Source organism: Caloenas nicobarica, chromosome 1, assembly GCF_036013445.1.
Source record: "Caloenas nicobarica isolate bCalNic1 chromosome 1, bCalNic1.hap1, whole genome shotgun sequence".
NCBI lineage: Eukaryota > Metazoa > Chordata > Aves > Columbiformes > Columbidae > Caloenas > Caloenas nicobarica.
In genome coordinates, this window is record NC_088245.1 from 61,501,441 (window position 1) to 61,523,362 (window position 21,922).

The window sequence follows — 21,922 nt, forward strand, 5'->3', positions numbered from 1 at the left end:
GGTTTTGTTGGTTTTGTTTGTTTGCAGTTTTGGGGAGAGAGTGGTTTTTGTCAGTCTGGGGTTGTTTTTTTGTTTGTTTTGCTTTATTTTGGTTTTCTTTGGGGGTTTTTGTGGTGGTGGGTTTGTTGGTTTTTGTTGTTGTTTGTGGGTGTGCGGGGGTTTTTTTGTCGTGTTTTGTTTTGTTTTGTTTTTTCCTCTTCCCAGAAGCCCAGCTTGAAATCCACCCATTCCAAAGAAGGCCTCTGTGAGTTGTTCTTGACTCCTCAATCACCCTCGACTCCATAAAACTCTTTCTGGAATACTGAATCAACCCACTAGCAAAAAAGCACTTACGGAAAAAAAAGAAAAAAGGCACTTTCCCTACTAAGGTACACTGTCTTCACATAAGCCAAAGTGTTCTACGCAGAGCATTCACTCACCTTCTTTTTCTTTCTTTTCCTGGTTTTCTTCTGCTGCAGTTTTATCTGCTCTGAAGAAAATTCTTGCACTACTCAGTGAGAAATAAAGGAGTTCAAATTCCTAAGGGAAAAGATACAGAAGACGAGTGTCAGTGTATCACAAGAATGAATTGTAGGCAGACATAAGCAGGATTCTTCAGAAACCTTTTTCTAAGGCAACTAGATTTCAATATATAAACCTCTTAAGTGCTTTTGAAAAACTCTTCCTCCATTCATGTTCACATGCATTTTACAAAGCAAATGTCAGCCACAAACTTTAAAGGGCAATTTAAGCAAAGAAGCATCAGTGCAATAAATCTGTCACTAATCCAGTGTGGCTGAAAATGAGGTTTGTAGCAGCAATGAGATTTTGGAGCAACTTGCCCATGGAAAATCATGCAAGCCAGTAATTTAAATGGCCACAAGCTTGATCAGTTTCTGAACAAGGTTCAGTGATGTGGGTTTTTTAACAGAGGACCAAACATAGCACAGACTCATGGGAGTCATGAGGACATAGAAGGCTTTATCTATTTCAACAACAGCCATGCTTTTACAGAATCTAATCACGGGCTTTTACAAACAGCCAAGTCCAGATCTGTCCCACAGCCTCCTCAAATCAAAAGGCCTAGGCAGGGGAGTGGTGGTAAGAGAAAACACCACGGGAGCAAGAGAGCACACATTTACACCACAGATGAAACCTGAACTGCTATGCTTCAAAACTCAAACGCATCCTTCCTCTCTTTGACAGCTGGTGCATCATTCAACTCAGCAACTCAGAATTAACACCCAAGCAACTCTGAGGTTCACGGTATCATGTAAAGTCTTTGTTATAAGAAATTTAGCCAAAAAGTTCTTCTATTTAAACATTTAGGTTTTAGTTGCATTTAATTTCAAACTCCATGGGACAAAGACTTCAATTAACCTGGTCAAGCTCCTGACTTACTCAAAAATTACAAACACAATACTCCCTTCAGATTATACACCTCACGTCTTTATACTCCTTTTGCATTGTTGCTGTAGACAATGCTCTGTGTTTTTTGCTCTTGATAAGCTCCAGCAGCAAACATACCTGAATTGTCATGGTTAAGTGCAGAACTCAACACAGAACAGGCAATCAGACCCACTCTATACCTGTAAACAAACTTCCAGTCGCTTGTGGGTAAGGTTCATAGTTTGTAGTAGTTTTTCATCTTGATTATTGGACTGCACATTCTGTTGCTTTGCTACTGCTCTTATTTCCTTCACATACTTCTCTCTAACAGACTGGAACCAGTGCAGAGAATCAAACTCCTGGTACTGATCCAAAAGCTTCAGAATGTAAGCCACACCTATAGTCATTAAAAAACTACATTACTGAAGTCAACATGTAATTCGTAAAGTGTTTTATGAAGGTCTTTAATGGATCTGCCTAAGTCAATAATTCCTACACAATTAAAATTTAAATTGCAATTAATTTACAATTAAATCTATCAGGAAAAATAATAATAAGAAAAAGCTTCAATTTTTTAAAGCCTCATAACTTACCCAAGGGCTTGTGTACCTTCGCATTTGCTGAGAGCCACTCTGTGCTTAGGAGATTCTGAACAAAAAAATAGCCCTCAAATCCATGGTACTGAAGCCAAGACCACCCGAATTTAAATTACAGAATTTTTAGTTATTGGAACACACAAAATATAAACAAAACTTTTACTGCAAATATCCATTATGTTGGTTTACCCAAAGGCCAGGCAGCATGCTGGAACTTACCCATGGCAAACCCATCATCTGTGAAAGCTGCTCCACTTTTGTTTTTCTTGTTCAGTTTCTCCTTGCAACTGATTGAATGCTCTACAAAATTGAGAGTCTGAAAGAGTGAAAAGTTGTCTTGGAATCATCAAGAGAGAGATCAACAAATTTTAAAAGGTATTCACATGCATGGTCTTAGCTACGAATACAATTCCATGCCCAAAACTACGCTAATTGTGTCTCCCATCATCAGGCATTTTTGTATGAAAACTTGTCCTTTTTCTAATCTCTGGGGAAGAAAGTAAGTTAAGCTTTGGAAAACATTTGCATGTGCATAAGGGAAAAAAAAAAAAAATCAAAAAGCACATCCTTCATCTTTGCAGTTCTTGTCAGACTATTACTTTGCATTCTCTTGGTGATTACTAGAGGCAAATATGTAAACAAGTAAAGTATAACTAAAATTGCCTAGGTTGCTGAGAAGCTTAAAAATATTAGTGTTTTAAAACTACAGACATGGAAATGTGTGTACATTTACAACTTCTTGAAAACCTATGACATACTTTCAAATTTAAGTGCACTGAAATGCCTTTTAAAAACTAAAATGGATGGTATATTCCCGAAACTCTATTTATCCGATAAAAAACTCCCCAAATGAGAAGGATAAAGAACAGAAGTATTTGTCAAAAGCCTTTACCCTCCCTCACTTCTGTCACCATGACATACCTGCCCTCTCACAGTCTTAAGTTTATGGCTCATTGGCACTTCAAAATTAATTTCTAAACTGAGTTACACATAAATCTGTTTAGATCACAGAGACCTTCAAACAGAACTGTTTCCAAATGCCCACAAAGCTGCACTCAAGTGCGCATCACCTCAGTGCAGTTGGACTCTTTCTGAACAAAACCCATTAGGAAAAGCAAGTCCAATTGGAACACAGAGGGCCCCAATTTTACTGCATTGGAACATGACATTAAAAGAGCCTAAAAATATCTAATGTGAAGCGGAAAAAACACACACATCAGAGAAGGGAAGAACATAGTTTTAAACTCCCTTCATCCTTGCTGTTCCAATTCCTCCCTTTTCATCTTGGCTCCTCCAAATTTGATTCAAATAGAAGTTTTGACATTTAGCTTTGACTGCTAGTACACAACTTATGTAAATAAAGACTAACATGGCTTTGGACAACTACCAACAAAGCCACATTCAAAACAATCCCACTCATAATCAGGAAAGAAAGTAGAATACTGTAGTCAACAGCCTAATACAAAATATTTAAACACAAACCTGATCTGATACATTTGGTTAAAGTAAGAGCTGGTGCACACAAGGCAAATACTAACCAGTGGGGGAACGATTATATAGAAGTTCCGCAAATGCATATTCTTTGGACTGCGGAATTCGGGAGCAAATACATCCACAAGCATTTTGAAGTACTCTGTTCCTTCTGCAAAGTTACGTGTGAGGTCACCGAGGACAGAGTCCAACTGCCTGCAAAGGATAAACAATGTGTTACCTGATTTCTGCTACAAGTTGCTTTGCTTACTCACCCTTTGGGGTAACAACCCTCTCTTCACCCCTTGGCTACATCTACAATCCAGTATTTGGACCAAAGATTATACTCTACCTCTACAGCCACCTTGAATCCTCTGTCTTGGTTTAGTTTTCTCAAAAAATGTCTACGAATATAATACTTGCATCTTTTATTCCTAAGGCCCGGATCATTCTAAAAGTAGATGTCGGACACGTAGCGAAGAAAACTTGTTAGCCCTTAAATCACAAGGATTTTACCGAGAAACCAGGTTCTAACAGTCTATTAGTATAAATGCCACTTCAAATTTTTGAAACAACTCCTCCTATTTTCTACGCTTTTAAGAAGAGCTAATATTTTTACATAAAGTCAGTTGAACTTTTAACACATACACACACATAAAACACCACTAACAGCTGCATTTGTAACTTTAAAATTACAATTTTCTCATCCCATCCCTGCCCCAGACCTCGAAAGCATGAAGTCAGGGTACCTTGCTGCTTTTTGTGTTTCTTCTGAGAGTCCTTCTTCTTTCACCAGCTCTTCAAAGTTAACGATATCTTCCAGATCAGGAACAAACCTGAAAACTTACTGTTCATTAGGATTATGCTCAACTGTCTACATACACTGAAGTTTCTACCATAATTTATAATTTAGTTAATCTAGTCTTCTGGGCGCAAACTACTTGAAGTTCTATCCTACCTGCCATGCCATTCTTATCCAAGCACTATCAAATTCACTTCTAAACACACACATTATTTGTACTTCTGCTTTTACCGGGCTACTATCTCCTTTCTCTAGCACTTGCTGCCCTTGATAAGTGTAAGCTCACTATTACTTGCAAGAAAACCAACTACTTCTTTGTATGTAAAAGTCACTGTGTTTTAATGATGTTATATAAATACAGATAATCATCTATACAGCAAGAAGCATCAAAGAAATGTTTTTTCCAAGTTCCTCAAGGCTTGTAGTATTTTTCCTCAACGCGCCCTCAAAGTGATTAACATCAGGAATTACTGACTTAATTAAGCACTAATGACTTACACGTACATTCTATTAACACTTTCACAGCATTTTTTCATAGAATTTGTTTGATTTTTAGTGGTTTATGACAATGATTGTACAGTTCTGAATTCCAGCACTGTTTTTGATAATTCCACTTCCCGGAAGGCATAAAAATGGACCTTTCAAAAATTTATGGGCGATGGGTAAGAACCTAGGGAATATCAGCATGAATAGGGAGCAAAAGAATGAGAAGGAGCAAACAGAAAAATGAAATATTTGTGGAAGTACCTAATTGCACTACTACAGCAGTGAAGTCCACCAGATCTTATCATTCGTACATAACCCATAGCGTTGCCTTTAAAAACAAGAAAACACAAGGAAGTAATTTATAATTACTTAAATACACACACTCTTCATAACTCCTATAAGCTCTGAAATGTAAATTAAAGTTGCCATATTTCTCTGGCAAAGAAACTCTTCTAAAAGCCAAGTTTAAAAAGTTATATTGAACACCAGTATAAGAAGTCTATGTAGAGAAATAAACTACAAATACATCAACTGGCAAGGTTGTGTTCACTTTCATGATAGCATAAGGGCCAAATAGTACAAACTCTTTCCACTGGGCACATTAAATGCAAGTTTAGATTCATCCTGCACACCTACAGCATCAACAGCTGAAAATACCACTGTAATGCCATGCGTCACTCAAAGTTACTTCAGCTGGATATATGGCCATTTTCTGAAATAAATGAACTTAAAAGTACTATTTTTTTACTGGGAAATATACATAGTCTGGATAAAAGTCAGTTCCATAGCATAAAGAACTTAAAAGGGAACAGACATTTATGCAAGCTGTAGCTATATTTTAAATTAAGACATGCAAGGGCCATTTCTGTGTAATTAGATGAGAGTATTTATTTCACATTGGGTGCAGGTGAAGTACTTTCCATCTGACTGGAGTTAAATCCAGTTTTAGCCTGACCTAAAAGTTCACAGTTATAAGACTATAAAGACCTTTTCCATTTAATAACATTTAGAATATTGTCTTAGATAGCATTTCATACCAATTTGACTTATGAGTTGTCTGAACTGGTCAAGATAGCTCTGGCCATCCGGGGTTATTCCAAGCTTTCTGATGCCACGGTTGAATTTATCTGCTCTTTCAAAGGGATACTAGAAAAATATTTTAGAATAATTTGTAAGAATAATTACCCACCCTTAATCTTTTTTCCCATCACGTCAACACAATTCTATTTGCAGTGTATTCCTATCTCACATCTGCAGCTTCATTTTTTTATAGATTGTACATCTGCCTGTCTATATTAGTTCACAAAAGTCATCTGGCTAAGTCACTTCTGCAAGCTGAGAAGTGAAATAGAATTGTTACTGTCAACCAAAAAGTATTCTTAAAAGAAATAAGCACTTGACATACAAAGAAGCTGGCAGTCTATCTTACTAAATATATTGTGTCTCACATTCTTGAGAAATCAATTTTCCAGCATGAAAAAAATCAGACCCTAGTCCCCAAATTACATGTTTACATCATTCTGGATTCAATTTGAATAATCTTATTATTCAAAACTGATAACAACTCTCAAGCATGATTTAGAACCTTCAACAGACTACGACTGAATCGAATCATCATTTTCAGGTCATTGACACAATTTTAGCCAACTCCGTATTTACAGAACAGCCAGAATAAAACAAAGGCATCCTGAAAACAGCCATTTGTCACACTGCATTTTGTTAGAACAGAAGCTGTCACTTCATCTGCAGAGACACATTTAAATAATAAGAATGCTGTGGTTTGGTGCACCTTCAGTCACATGGAAATAGTACTACTTTTAGACAAGTTACTCTCAATCTCTCAAAAATTACTCTACCTTGTGATCATTTTGATCCTTGACTTCCCTGAAGAATCTGATGTCTTTGATAAGTCTGGATTTGATATGTTCATCATACATGAATTGGCTAAAAATATAAAACTTTTTCCTCAAAAACTGGTAAGTGAAGTTTACCTAGAAAAATGTCAAATCAAGAGAGTTAAAGTAAAAAGCACATCTAGCAACCTGTATTCAGTAGATTCCTCAGTAACTTGTATTTATATGGAACTTTCTACTCAGTTTACTTCAATTTCTTATTCTCAGCTTATCTTTTTAATTTCATTGGTCTAAAAGAATAAAGAAAACCCTTCTCCTGGAAGGCCTACTCTCTTCCAGAAAGGAAACAGGGACCAAGGGACAAGTTAGCTATTTCAGTTGGATGACCTGCCCTACGCAGCCATTAGTTAATGTCTGGAACATCCTGTAACTGTCCTTTTGATGCAATACAACTATTTCAAGTTGAAAAGGGCAGACAAGCTCAACTTCCTCAGTCAAGGTGTGGAATCTGCATAACCTCCTCACATACTTTTTCACTTCCTCAAAGTTTTCTAAACCTCCCATGAGGCAGAAGCACACGTCCTGCACATCTCAATTACTTCTCATATCTGCAAAAACAGCTTTATTCACAATTAGAAGTGAAAAAAAAAATGTACATCACCAGGAAATAACATGAGTAACAACATTTTTTTGAGTGACTGAAGCTCCCATTCTCAGAAGAATAGTGCATGGGAAATTATTTCCAATAGTGCAAGAAATCATGAAAACCTTATTTTTCTAATAATTTCCACTTTTAAAGTAATGACTTGAGAGTGGGTTCATATTTCAGCAAGTTTGTGTGGGGTTTTTTGTGTTTTGTTTGTTTTGGTTTTGTTGTTGTTGTTGTTGACAGGGCCAGGAGAACAGGAAAAAGAAAGTAGCAAATAATTAGAAAAAAAACCTGAGCAGCAGATTGGAAAGCACCAACCCGAAAGTACCTTTGGCACCATATCCAAACCCAAGAACCACAATGACAAATTCCTGCTGCAGTAGGCAAACCACATGTAGTGCCCTTATTTACCTTGCAAAGAGATAAATGCATTTGACTGGTTAAAAGTGACCACCTATACTACAGACATTACTAGAAGTGTTGCAGTACTAAATCAGTCTTCCAATAAATTATCAGAGATCTGTAGCTTTTATTTTGCAAACTGAAAAGCTGATTCTTCTTAAGTTTAACAATTATAAGATCGACTTAAAACGTTTACACTGCATTACTTCAGGATTTGCTTTATTAGACAGATACTTTTGCTGCAGTTAAGTGCCAATAAGCAAAAACCTAGAGCATGTTAATTTATGCAGGCAACTTAAAAATTAAAATATTCTGCTGCACTACTTCGATAAGTATTATTTATCTTTATTGAAATTCAGAGTCGCAGCAGAACATCTGTATCTTGTTTGATGTGGGTTTAGATCTCTTAATTAACTTCTATGTAACAACTGGAAGTGGTATAAGTCCCAAGCGATTTTCTGATATGGATCTCTCTTAGAACAAAGAACATTATTATTGCATTATTAAAACTGCAAAACCAAATAAACCATTAGGAGATGGAAGAGTTTGGAGGCTCTGGTGCACTATTAAAAAAATACCCAACATCAGTGCAAAAAAAATACTCACTGTTGTGTTCATGATTCCTGTTCCATGAGTTCGAATCGAATTAGCAATGTGTCGGATATTGATGGTGTTCAAGTGCTTGTTATTACTTGTTCTTTCAATGAAGATCTGGGAGGCAGGGTGGGAGAAAAAAAGTTATTTACCCCAAACTGACTCCGTGATAAGTTATCAATCTAGGTAGCCCATACCCTATTTCTGAGAGCAGCTAATAACTGGTGGTTAGGGAAAGAATTAGGGAAATAGGGTCTGCATACAATAAACTTCATCTGTTAGGTTCTTCCAGTTTCCGCAAAACAGAGACTAAACAAATCCAAGGTGGATGTTGCACCAAAACACTCATATTTATTGAGGCTATATCCTACATTAATTGGACTAAACTCTTTCAGCACCTGTTTGTACTTTTGGCCCCACTACATACCATGGCAATGAGTTCCACCACTGAATTATGTGCTATGAGAAAAAGTACTTCCTATTCTTTAAGGAAGCTACTCATTTTCATAGTGGGCTCCTTGCTCCCACATTGTGAGAAACCACAAAGGGTTGCTCCCTGTGCATGTTCTCCATGTCATTCACTGCTCCATCTCTCTAATAACCCATTTTCAGATACCCTTTTTTCAAGTTGAAAAATCATGTACTCAGTACGTTCTTATATAACAGCCAATTATCCTTGCCGCCTTCTAGCTATGGTGGAATATTTGACATTGAGTGATCCTGCTGGCACACCGTACTCAAAATATGCTTAGAGAACGCTCTCCAAGACCTGTCTATAGCATCCCCAAAGACATTTTTCTAGAGTTCAGTGTGGGTTTTTCTTACACATAGACTACTCTGCACTTGTCAATCCCTTCAAATCAGAGCCAAATCCAGGAAAGAGCACAGAATATACCTTACCTGATTATTCAGATTGTAGAGGTAGCGGGATACAAACACATGAATATTTCTCATGATTTCCAAAACATCCAGACCCTGAAACAATATTATCTACTGAGAATTACAAATTAAAAAAAAAAAAATCTCGAAGAACTACTGGCATGCCTAACCACTAAGGTGCACAAATACTATTGCTGTAGATACTTGAAAGCATTTTGGAAAGCAATGTTTTCACTTTGCAAAATGAACAATTCTTGTTCAGTGTCTGTAAGATAACGCTCAGAGGAAAAAAAAGAAGCTCAGCTCACATTTTAAAACTTACACTTCTGCCTGTTTTTTTCCAACTTCCCCTGAAAGTAAGGAACCCTCCAGTCCCTTCCACAAGCCTGAATTAAAAATTTGTCTGTTCTCTGATTCTATAAAATGGAATCTTGCCTTAGAAATTTCTATAGACACACAGATTTCTACAGGGACACAAGCAACTAGTTGCTTTTTGCCCAACCTGACTGGAAGACTGAAGTTTTATACTTCTAAGTTTTACAATTGTTTTGCTTGAAGGGGTCCCTTTAGTATCATTGTGCATAGAGAGGATGCTATTTAAATATACACTCAGTTGTGCCAAGGAGTTCATCAGGGCTGGGGGAGAAGGGAGTGTGGAGTATCTTTGTTTTGAAGTAGAGCTAATACCAGAATGGATGTTATGAAACCAACATGGTTAAATGGTTTAATTCTTTATAACAATGTGATGGCCAAACACTGCAATACAAAGCCACGGCCAGAAACAGAAACTAATCCACAGCACTTCTGTACCAAGAAGCAGCTAGAGTTCTTAGCTCTATGCCCTCTTTCAACTCAGGAAGACAAAGCCACCATGAACAACAGAAAAAAAGAGGCTGTATTTCTAAGGGCTTTCACCAATGTGCTAACCTAAAAGAGGGAAGGAAGCTAACTGCCAAAAATATCCAAGATACTAAAACTCCTGAAATGAAGTCTTCAGAAACATGCAAGTTGCATTTCTTTTGCACCAACCATGCAACAGTGAATGCCTTCACCATTAACTTGATGAAACTACAGCTTTATGTGTAACTTTATGTTTAGTGCTTTCTAGGAGGCTCTCAGTCACTCTTCTATTAAGCTAAGTACAAATGTCCCAAAGTCCTCCATGTCCAGCCTGTGAAACTGTGATGATGACTAAGCAGATCCTACCGAGAAGCAAGCAATACACCAGAGAAGAGACCTACCATTCAAAGGTCGTTCCAGACTTGTGACAGTTGTATTCCAGATGTATTGCTTGCCAAATTGCTGACATTGGATTTCTGAGAAAGCATTCCCCGACTTTGTATCTCTGATTTTATTAATTCTTATGTTAAAAAAATGAATGATACCACACAAGTCCAACATGAAATTAACTGATATCAGTGTTATCTCCATAGGTAGGTAAATATCCTGTCTCAGAAGTCAACAAGAAGTTAAAGGCAACTTTTTCCAAACAGTTGCCTACTCTTGGGTACTTTCAACAACTCAGTCCTTTGAATAACTAGCTAATATGACAGTGTAATGGAACAAATTATATTTGTATCCTGCAGGCACTGTACCTGTTCCAGAGTCTGGCTGGGAAGATGTGCTTCAGTCATACTTAAACCATAGCGCTGAGTTGCTAGGTTTCTCATTTCACTGTAGGTGGCCCAGTCATGAAGAGCTACAGTCGTTAAGTTGTAGAAGGTCTTGTCCAAATAGTGGGTTACATAAGCTGTAAACACATAAAAGGATGAACTAAAGTGATGCTACCCATTTAGTTAGGGAAGCGCGGAAAAAAGTTAAGATTTACTAAGCCAAAATGTAACAGAGGTGCAAGAAATGGAATCAAGAAAACGTATAACTCCTCACCTTTTATGTCAATAAATCGATTGAAAAAACGTATTGGGTTCAGAAAGAAGAAGTGAGCTAGATCCTTCATACCAACTCTGAAGGGGTTTCTGTCATCCAGCTTTAGGTGTGTATGAACTGATAAGCGCAGGTCCTTTTCTATTTCTTTACATAATTTGTCCAGCAAGTGCTATCCAGGGAAGTTTTAAAAAAAAAAAAAAAAAGAGTCACGTTCAGTGTCCAGTTACAATGCTCTGTTAGTAGAACTAACATCTCTCTTCAGAGATACATGAAAGACTGATTAAACTAGTGAAGACAGGCTTATTTTGGCAGGGTCACACAAGTCAAAGCAAATCAATACTTGGGAACCAGAAGGATACTTAATGCCTGTGTTCTTGCTCTAGTACATGACAGCAAGAAAAAGCTCCACAGCTCAGAAAAGGTATAGGGGTTTAGCCACCTAATGCCATTCTGCACGATTAAAACTTCCACATGGGAGTTTAACACAATTTAAACTTAAACATTCTCACTTCTCATCTTAAGGGGAACCAGGCTTAGGGCTATCTACCTAGATAACAATAAAACCTAACTCAGTAAGGAAGAGTCTGGCAATAAGCAATTTGGCCTAATTTTCTGCAGAATACATAATGTTTGGTTTTGAACTAGTCAAACAAAGCATGCTTCAAAGGTTAAAATGTAGAACTTGGGAAATCTGAATTCACATTTTCTCTCTGTCAAGCATCCTTCATAATTCTAGATAATAATTCACTAAAGAGGCCACCTACATTTACGGAGCCTTCACTACTAAGCACTATGCATACATACTAAGAGCAGCAGTACTTATTTTAGGCATTCATACAAGCAGAAGCTAATCTGACAAAAAGCACTCCTCTGTCTGCATAGTCAAATCTGTAACTGAGGTGTTGCCAATTTAAGTAATTTGGAGTGCATTGTTTTCATGTTCCAAGCCAACACAGATACTATTAACAGGTCTCAAATGACCCAAATCCTCAGGGAACACTTTCTTATTTATTAAAATACTGCACACCAATCTCAAAGGTCTCTCTCTCTCTGTTATATAGGTCTCTTTTATAGATCATATCAGGTTTGGTACAATTGATACTGTCCTATAAGACATTCCATGCATAGCCTTGCCTCTAATTTCCATTCACAAACTACCTCATTGAGCACTTCCATGATTTCTTTGTCATAGCATTCCAGAAGCACCTCGTAAGACTCCAAGTGTCTTGCATGCATCATAGCAGGTACACAGTCCCGTAGTGCATTAAACATATACTGAAAGAAGAAACTATTATGCTTACCAAACAGATTGACAGACATGTCAACAGCATCTCAAAGAGTGTTCAAAGCTAACAAACAAATCAAAATCACTAGTCTTCCCACTTCTATTAAAAATAGACTTCATAAACCCTACTGAAGTTTCCTGTCCTTAACATGTTCATCTAAAGTATTTAGTTGCTACTAGTCAGTTTGCTGAAAGGTCATAATTATGAGCTATTTCATCTGAAATTATCTGCGCTATAATCATTTTAGTACTGTAATTGACTATGGCATGCACAATACTGGAACAGATGATTGACTTTTATGAGGATCAGCATGCCAAAGCATAATTCACTTCTGCAGCAAATAACTTGATACTTCAAAGAGGGGAGGAGAGATGAGGAGTAGAAAAAGCTACAGGACAACTATCCCACACGACATCACTGAACACAGTGATATGTGCTCTAGAAATACGTAACCACGATGTGGAATGAAACCTTTTAGTGTTCAAGTCTAGCTGAAGGTGTTCGTTTCAAATTAGAATGAATGGAGGAACAAAGACACAGACAAACACACAGAGATCCAGAGTCAACAACAGTAACATGAGATTTTTAGAGCAATCTAACAGATATACTTTAATTAGATTTAGAACACAGATTGCTTTTATATCCTCTAGACTGAGAAGAAATTTCTAACTCTGTAGTAATTCTTGCCTGGGTTCTACTTGCCCCTCCACACCCCCAGCCTTTTTCCTTAATAGTTTCAGTCTAAGCTTTACCATCTACCCTTCTGTATCCCTCCCACTACAGCAGCTTGTTAAACTAAGTTACTAACATTATTACTTACATGTAGTCTAGCAGAATCAACTGCGTTTTCATACACATCATCTAAATAGATTGGAAAGACTGCTCGATGCCAGTATAAGAAACAGCAGTCACATTGTGCTCGAACTCTAGAATACAAGGTTACTTATTAGACGCAGAATTGGAAGAAGCCATTCTTCTAACAGTGATAGTTAGTGTGTTTCAACTAAAACCAACTGCTTTTAAAGCTTAAGTTTTACATTTTTAATGTAATGTTCCAGGTGTATTCTCCTTCAAAAGAAAGTTCTTTAATAAAGAACATTATTTCTTGTATGTGTAAATAAAAGGTACGTTTTAGAAAAAAAGGTATACTCAATCTTGGTAAGAATTACACCGTAGATTACAGCAAAATCTTAAATATTTTCTAATTGCATGCAATTAGTAGCCTAGAGGACAAACATATACTCTAAATTTCTCCTATAAGTCAAAAAAAGAGAAACAGACCTTTCCTGATATAAACTGTGTACTTTTATCCCAAGAATTTATCTCATGAGTCATGCACTGAAGGTGTTTGTCTCTCTCCATAAAGTATGTGTGGAACCCAGATATGCACCCGGCTCTCAGGCGGCCAACATGATGTAACCTGAGCGTCCACTGAAAATCCAGCAGCAGTAAAGCATGGCGTCACGTGTGAACTAACAACCTCATCTCCCAAACAGACTGGTATTAACTCATAACTTTGGGGTTTGGGTTAAGAGGAAGACTTCAACTTAACACAAAGCCAAGTCATCCAAGAAATTGACAGAATTTCTAAACCAGTGAAATGGATTACCTAATTGGCAACAGCCAGGTAAAAATATGACTTGCCTGAAGACCTGCAAGCTTCAGGCTTAGCTCTGGAATTCTTTCTGTCCACCCCCAGTCTACAATACATGCAAAAACCACCACGAGCATGCAGCTACCAGATATTGCAATTTGCACAGTGAAGAATCCAGCTCTCCCAGTGACACACAGCCTTCTATATAACACGTGCCACTACTTACCGCTCTATAAGTTCACTGATCAAGTCCAGTTTTTTCAGAACTAACTGAAGGGGAATGAGTTCTTCGTCTTTAAAAGTTTTCTGTGCAAATGAAGAAAAAAAAAAAAGGAAAGAGATTGTATTTATTTATAAGATATTACACCAAACAAGTAAAGGTCTGGAACAATCATGACACTTACCATCTGTGTTCCCACGCTCAGTGCAAGGGAAACAATCAGTCGCCTCTGTTTTGTACTTGGCCCATTGAGGGTGTTCTCGGCCAACACCAAAGCAGAGAGGACATCCAGGCGTTGCTCACTGTACTTTTTATCAGAAATTACTCTTTTCTTGATGACAGAAAGACACAGAAATTCAGAGAAGTGTTACTTAAGTCCAAAAGCAACAGCTTACCTCTTCTTCCTAAAGCTTATGAACTTGCCATAAATTGAGTATTTCTGCAAACAAATTATGTTTTGTGAACAGCACTAACTGAATCCAGATTGGCTTTGTCAATTCAGTGGTATTAACCTATCTATGCACTTGGAATATGTGCAGTTCAGCATGAACATGGCTCAGAACACACAGTATACAAATACTGTGCAAGCTGCATATGACTGCATGCCAATTTTAGTTCTAAGGTACCCATAATTTATTTTTTTAATTATTTTTAATCAGTGACTCCCTGTTGTTGGTAACAAAATCCAGTTTACAGCTGAACAGCCAGCAGATGTATAAACATGGTAGACAATAACTTGCAATTTTCTATAAATTTGAATTTATCAGAAAGATTAAGTGCAAAAATATTTGCATGAACAAATGAAGGGAACCAAGTCTTCTGGCTTAGAAGCTGAATTCACAAATGTATTTGTAAGTAGCAGCATAGCTTGGAAGAGGTACAGTTTCCTGAAAGACTTGAAGAAAACCACTTCTGATTCTAAGAAAGTATGTTCCTTGTAAAGCTCCAAACCTTACATGCTAAAGCTGTGTTAGGTATATGCCTTAGACCTTACACCGCTTGGAAACAAAGTGGAGCAGATAAAAAAAGATTAGTACTAATGTATCTACCAGCATTTGTGTTTTATATGTTTTCTGAGCAGTAAAGCATCAAGAATTGTTCACAGATGTGTTCTTTTATATCCATTCATTACACAAGTCTCAGCAAATTTCTATGCATTTAGAAATAATTTGTAATGTAACTACACATATCATTTGAGAAAGTTATGAAAGTTATCTACATATACGTGAAGCATTTTTTTGAAGACTTCTTCAGTTCATGCTACTCCTGATACACACACACACACACATATATATGTATAGAGAGAGAGATTTATATGTATCAGGAGTGTATATCTATGTATCAGCTTTTTAGAAGTACGACTTTCTTTTCCTTATGCTGGAATATATGGAGATGTCAGATACACAATTTCAGATTACGGGCAAATATCAAATACATCAAACGGGCTTCCAAAATACAAAAGTTTACTGTTAAAATTGTAAGCCATTTATGTGAGTATGATCAAAACAAAAAAAATAATAGCTGCACTTGTATCAATAGCATACCTGCTTTGTAATTCTGCTACTGAATGTGATAAAAGAAAAAAACAAATCACTAATACATCAGAGCAGGTATACCAAAATCTCATTTTCCCATTTGCCCTGAATTCAGAAATTTAAGATTTGGTAAACAAAATGTTTAATAAACTGATCTTGTTTATAGAAAGACATAATACGTAGCTGTTACAGTGTCTTGCCATCAGAAGCCATTTTACCCTGCAGCAAAATAGTGAATTTATGCCCATATTAGATTCCCATAAGCCATCATGTATTAACCCCTGTTATTTTGCTAAGCAGATAAAGATTTTTTAAAGTTATAGCCTGTTTGCTTAGATCTATAACAGATTGCTTTAAGAATGTGCTTCAGAAAAGACATAAGGTCAGTTCAGGAAAATCACTAGAAATAAAATCTAAAAAGAACAAGAGAGGAATAGACAAGAGATGCAGTAGTTTAGAGGAAGAAAAGACCTGTCCTTGATCAAAAATAGACATCTATGCTGTACAGTTTCTAGGGCAAAGCTCTGACCTACTGGAAAGCTTATATATCTGTCGATTATGATAGAGCAACACTACAGATTTTGCAAAAGTAAGAAATATAAATTTTTTTTTTTAAAACACTTAGCTGGGAAGATTAATTACTAGAACTTGGATTACATACCTTGGCTATTGAAATAGAGTGAAGAGCTTGATATTGCAGATGTTGAGCGATGTGCGTCACAGAATCTGCCACAACCATACTTCTTCGGTAAAACATGTGTTCTATTGCCTGAAGTCAATGCCAAAACACAATAGTTCATGTAGTTACCAAAACTGTTGCCATTAGAATTTGGCTTTATGCTGGTGAACTCATTCACACTGCAAATACAGACTCTTTCCACTTTGTACTGTGCTGTTAGTAGCAGTTGCAATCAACCCTCAGAAACTGAGAAAAATCAAATCATTCAGGAGTCTATATATACTGGGAGCCATCCAGCTGGAAAGCAGCTTGGCAGAAAAGGACCTGAGGGTCCTGGTGGACACCAAGTTGGACATAAGTCAGCAGCTTGCTGCTTTAGACACAGTGTTGCCGGCAGGTCAACGGAAGTGACTCTTCCCCTCTACTCGGCACTGGTGAGGCCACACCTGGAGTATTAAGTCCAATTCTGGGCTCCTCAGTACAAGAGAGACATGAACATATTGAAGAGAGTCCAGACAAGGGCCACAAAGATGATAAAGGGACTGGAGCACCTCACACATGAGCAATGGCTGAGAGAACTGGGACTGTTCAGCCTGGAGAAGAGAAGGCCTGGTGAGGGGAAATCTTATCAATATATATAAAAATACCTGAAGGAAGGGTGCAAAAAAGACAGAGCCAGGCTCTTTTCAGAGGTACCCAGTGACAGGAGTAAAAGCCGTGGGCACAAAAGTGAAGCACAGGAGGTTCCCCCTGAACATCAGGAAACACTTTCTTACTATGAGGGTGACCAAGCAGTGGCACAGGCCGATTGCCCAGGGAGGTCATGGAGTCTCCATCCTTGAAGATTCAAAAGTCTTGTGGACACAGTCCTGGACAACTGGCTCTAGGTGGCCCTGTTTGAGCAGGGGGAAGTTGGACCAGATGACCTCCAGAGGCTCCTTCCAACCTCAATCATTCTGTGACAGCAACTAAGGAGTCAGTTAGAAGTTAAGTAAACCAGTTCTAGTCTCCTAAATCTCCTGCTCTCTAACCAAATCCAGTTGTGAACAACAAGCCATGCAAAAACATGCCCCCACTCAGTTGAGGTTTATGTTTGTTGTTTTATTTGGCTGGTTGGGTTTTTTTTGTGTTGTCCTTTTTTTGTTTTGGTTTTGTAGTGGTGGTGGTTTTTTGTTGTTGTTTGTTTTGGTTTGGGTTGTGTGTGTTTGTTTTTCCTTTCTTTGGGGTGGGGGGGAAGGGAGGTTAATATTGAAATTAAAAGTTTTCATTCAGTGACTTACCTTCAGAAGTTCTACAAGTCTGCACAGAGCTTTCACCGAGGTTTTGGTCATAGGTTTTTGCATTGACATGTAGAGATTCATCGTAGTTTTAATGATGGTGCTAAGACTATATGCATAAAGAAAACCCTAAAAATAAAATGAGTAAAGGGGAAAAAAAATATTCACAACATAGCAGTCAAATAAGTCCTCTGTTTTGTTTCATATATGACAGATCTAACTTTTGCCTCTTCACAGAGAACCTACCACTCCATCTAATAAGCTAGCCTAAAATCCCAAAGCTGAATGTGGCCCTTTTATTGGGCAGACATTATGAAACTGCCTCCGAGTCATTAGATCACCTAATCATTAACCTCTTCCAGAGCCATTCAAATTAAGCATAGGTCAGTGCATTAATCACACAGCCTCAAAGGTCTAATAATTTCAGACCTACAGTAAAACAACCCACTAAACAACTCACATCCCCCAAAACCAGCTTATCAGAAAAACAAACTAAAAATTCCAGATTCTGTGAAATAAATACACTGACAGTACTTACACAGTTCTACACTGTCTAAATAGACCTGTCCATCCCACAATAAAAAAGCAATCATTTCCAAATCAACATATGCTAAGTTTTAAAATACAATGTTGATTACATACAGCATCACAAAAATGTTATTCAACTTGTTTCAAAGGAAAAGTAGTAACAGTAAAAAAGAGACTAGGAAAAGACACCAAGCGGTCTAGGAAACTCTGTTTGTTCCAGAGCAAAATTTACTTAAATCCACTGCAAATAACTGCAATATAAAAACTACAGATCCTTGTACATGTATGTCTTTAATATGGAAGATTCAGGATCATGCTTCTAGCTCACACATATTCTCATCAGTTTTCTTTCAGCCAGATAGATACATATCAAAACTAGCAAAAAATAAATTCAGAAATAAGATGCATCTTACATTAAGGCTACGTGCTGCTAGTAGGCCAAAAGAAAATCAGCTGCCTCAGAACATAGCTAAGATTCTTGCAAAGTGCCATCACTAGGCAAAGCACAATGAAACAACACAAAACCTTCACTTGAATTATGTATTGTGCTAAATAAAACTAAATTAAGACACTGGTTCAGTCCAACTTATGTACCTCAGGACTGACTCAAAAGGAAAAAAAAAGAAAAAACAAAACCTTTTCTACAGGAAAATAAGCTTTCTTGATTTCCTAAGTCAAGAGAAAAATTCAACATTTTAGCCACTGAACAGTTAGGCAGATTTGCTTTCCCAACATGCCTTATAGAAGTACCTTTTACAGATTTACTTAAAAGAGTATCTGCTGGGTATTTGAAGTTTTAGAAGAAATCCCACATTGTAAAATAGCACACTGATGATCACAAAACCTCTGTGATTTGTTTTTATATTCAATAATTTGCATCAAAACATCAGTTTGCTGCATCATTTGCTGTATCACCACGTTAAAAGATTGCACACCTGGATGAAGACATTGCAGCGGTTTGAAAGATCTTCTGCAAACTTATCCGTGCGCTGCTCCTTTGACAAGAGAGATTCCATTTTTGTCATCCACGAGCTCACAAAAACGTAGTATGACTGCATGTCTCTGGAGAGGAAACAATGTTGCTCACTTCAAATAAGAACAGTATGAGGATTTTCTTTTCTCTTTCCAAAGCTTAAATTCTTCCAAGGGAAATATGTTAAACTTTCAGTCCCCAATGTAATAACTCTACATTCCCAAAAGTATCAGAGCCTCGTACTCACTTACATTTTAATTCTGTACTGGTAAGGATTAGTCTGCCAATTATATCTGTACAAACATACCCCAAAAAGTCAAAATGATCTATCTTTTCAGAGAACAAATGGCCCTCGTGGTATATATACTACACTTCTTTAAATTAAAGCAGTAAATAAAACTGCTAGAAAATGCCTTCAAACACTAACCAAAATGTCTGACACTTACATTAATTTTTTTCCTACAAGTTTGAATTTTTGAGTTTATATATACTTACATATATAAATATATATATAATGTATATATGTGTGTGTGTGTGTATACATGGATATAAGTGTATATATATACTTATATACAAAACTTGTCATTACATCAATGCCAAACTGGACTGCTCTTAAACAACATAATTCTCCAGAAGTTAATATGTTTGGATTACACTAGTTGTAGTTAAATGTTTCAAAAGAGTTCACTTTTAAGACTGCCATTCATTCCATGCTACAGAATTGTGACTCTGCAATACTACATATTGTAGCAATTATAGCAGGAATCCATGTGGGTCATTGATCACGACAAAAAAAATTACACTTTAAAGAGTACTCATATTTAAGGCCAATTATCAAAGGCAATACAAGAACTTGTAAAAAAGGAAGAAAAAGTTACTGGCAGAATTCAAATCAGCAGATGCAAAATCTGCATTCTATTACAATATCGTCAAAAATGTCCACGAATACCCAGATCTTTTTCAACCTTTTCTTAATCTTAAGACCCAGAAGACATGACTTGTACCACTGCCCAAAACCAAAAGCAAAGCAGCAGGGCAATGAGGATCCATCCAGGAATTAATGCCCAGGAAAGAACCGAGTCAGAGCTCTTGACTTCGTGGATGTAGGACATGACCAGCAAGAGATGGATTGAAATAAAATAGGGCAGCAGTGAAAATAATCTGCCAGAAGATCATGCAGACATGGAGCTGCTTTCACCCCCTCCCATCTCCTCTCCAACCTAGTTCTGCCAGTTTGCATACAGGACTGGAAGACAACCTGCAAAATGCAAGTTTTTACTTCTATTCCACAGACCTCATTTTCCACCTTCTGGTTTTGGTCTGCAACACAAACAGAAATCTCAGCCCTGTTATCTCCCTACACAGTGCAGCACACTTGTTCATAAGACCGACAACTAAAAAAGAATTCCAATTCATCTTTAAATATATTTTAGAAAGAACTTAGAGAAGAAAGTGACTTGCAAACTACATGCACAGCAGAAAAGAAGCCTTTTCAAATACAGATAATTTCAAAGATGATTAAATCAGCAATTAAAACAGTCATGAAGAAATAAATGCTTGCAAAGAATGTATCATCACCAAGCAGAGAAAAATTCCTCTATAACCCTGCTAGTGAATTACCTCCATAAACACAGCTGAAAGTATGGAAATAGAAGTAACTGAAACAATCAAATATTTAGAATGGCCAGGAACATTGTTATTTTGGTGACATAACATATTTTTCTGAAAGCTTAGTTTTGACTAACACTTTTTCAGCAACACTAAAACACGCATATTGCTGCGGTGAAATGGAAAAGTTGATTAACACCAGTACATGCCAGTACACTGAATGAAGAAACCCCTGTGTTTATAAACTATTTGGCAAACAGCTGCATGAAGCAATATTTAGGAAGCATACTTGGTAAGTGACTGTGCCTTCTGCTGTAGAAAGTTCTCCCTTTGCATTTTAATTGTATGAATACTTTTCTTGTCCAGAAGTTTGGCAGCAGCTGGTATCTTCTGAATCAGGAAGTTGTCAGCAAACCAGATAATGTTAGCAGTTAATGTGATGGCTGGTACCTGGGGGTGGGGAGAAAGGAAAAAAAAAAGGAAGGGAATACTACAAAGTACCAATAAATGTAAGTAATTACATCAAATACTATGCCACCATGCATGTTCCTTTTGCCTCTTTTGAAGCATAACATGCAACTCCATTTACTTCTGCATAACTAGTTTCTACAGATTTATTAGGTCCATGTTAAAAAAGGTTTCTCCCCTATAACCCATTATGGACACCACACACAAAGTTATTACCACTCTCAGTGATTCTAAATGGTATTAGAGAATTTGTAATTCCACCTGATATGAAAATGCCCCAATCACTTTTGTACTTACAGGTCTTTCAAAATAGGCATTTACAGCCAAGGTCGAAACACAAAGCATTTATTCAGTCCCACAATACTAATACTCTGTTTCCCTCAAAATAAGACATACCCCAAAAATAAGCCCTAGCATGATTTTTCGGGGCTTTTGAGGATGCTCGAAATATAAGCCCTGCTCCAAAAATAAGCCCTAGTTGCAGGTCATTAAAAAAGTCAATTTAAATAGTGTCCAGGCAGCTACACATGTAAAAAAGTAATAAGTTTTGTATCAAAAATTAATATAAGAACCTGTCTTATTTTCAGGGAAACAGGGTAGCTCAAAACATTTTTTGTCCTCACTGCTTCATTAATCTTGAGAGAAAACATTTTAATGGTGATTTCAAGTTATTTTACCTTGCTGCTAAGTAAGCGCACAGGTTTTAGACCATCTTTAAAAGAAAATGGGGCAGTAGGGGAGGAAGTTATAAAAAAGCAGAAAAATCTT

At 37.0% G+C, this 21,922-nt stretch overlaps 1 protein-coding gene across 3 annotated transcripts in view; it reads right to left on the bottom strand.

Moving 5' to 3' along the window:
* WASHC4 (WASH complex subunit 4) overlaps positions 1 to 21,922 on the bottom strand; it is a 43,005-nt gene that overhangs the window by 4,768 nt on the left and 16,315 nt on the right. For all 3 annotated transcript variants that reach the window (XM_065653466.1, XM_065653396.1, XM_065653324.1), the window contains exons 13-32: positions 20,976 to 21,136; positions 19,041 to 19,167; positions 17,581 to 17,706; positions 16,283 to 16,390; positions 14,271 to 14,417; positions 14,093 to 14,172; positions 13,093 to 13,198; positions 12,145 to 12,261; positions 10,987 to 11,155; positions 10,695 to 10,849; positions 9,121 to 9,195; positions 8,233 to 8,337; positions 6,579 to 6,713; positions 5,760 to 5,868; positions 4,984 to 5,050; positions 4,184 to 4,270; positions 3,503 to 3,650; positions 2,184 to 2,280; positions 1,569 to 1,765; positions 420 to 519 (exon numbers count right to left, since the gene is read on the bottom strand). In XM_065653466.1, coding sequence (XP_065509538.1) covers positions 420 to 519; positions 1,569 to 1,765; positions 2,184 to 2,280; positions 3,503 to 3,650; positions 4,184 to 4,270; positions 4,984 to 5,050; positions 5,760 to 5,868; positions 6,579 to 6,713; positions 8,233 to 8,337; positions 9,121 to 9,195; positions 10,695 to 10,849; positions 10,987 to 11,155; positions 12,145 to 12,261; positions 13,093 to 13,198; positions 14,093 to 14,172; positions 14,271 to 14,417; positions 16,283 to 16,390; positions 17,581 to 17,706; positions 19,041 to 19,167; positions 20,976 to 21,136 — 2,416 coding nt within the window. The remainder of the gene's footprint in view (positions 1 to 419; positions 520 to 1,568; positions 1,766 to 2,183; positions 2,281 to 3,502; positions 3,651 to 4,183; positions 4,271 to 4,983; positions 5,051 to 5,759; positions 5,869 to 6,578; positions 6,714 to 8,232; positions 8,338 to 9,120; positions 9,196 to 10,694; positions 10,850 to 10,986; positions 11,156 to 12,144; positions 12,262 to 13,092; positions 13,199 to 14,092; positions 14,173 to 14,270; positions 14,418 to 16,282; positions 16,391 to 17,580; positions 17,707 to 19,040; positions 19,168 to 20,975; positions 21,137 to 21,922) is intronic.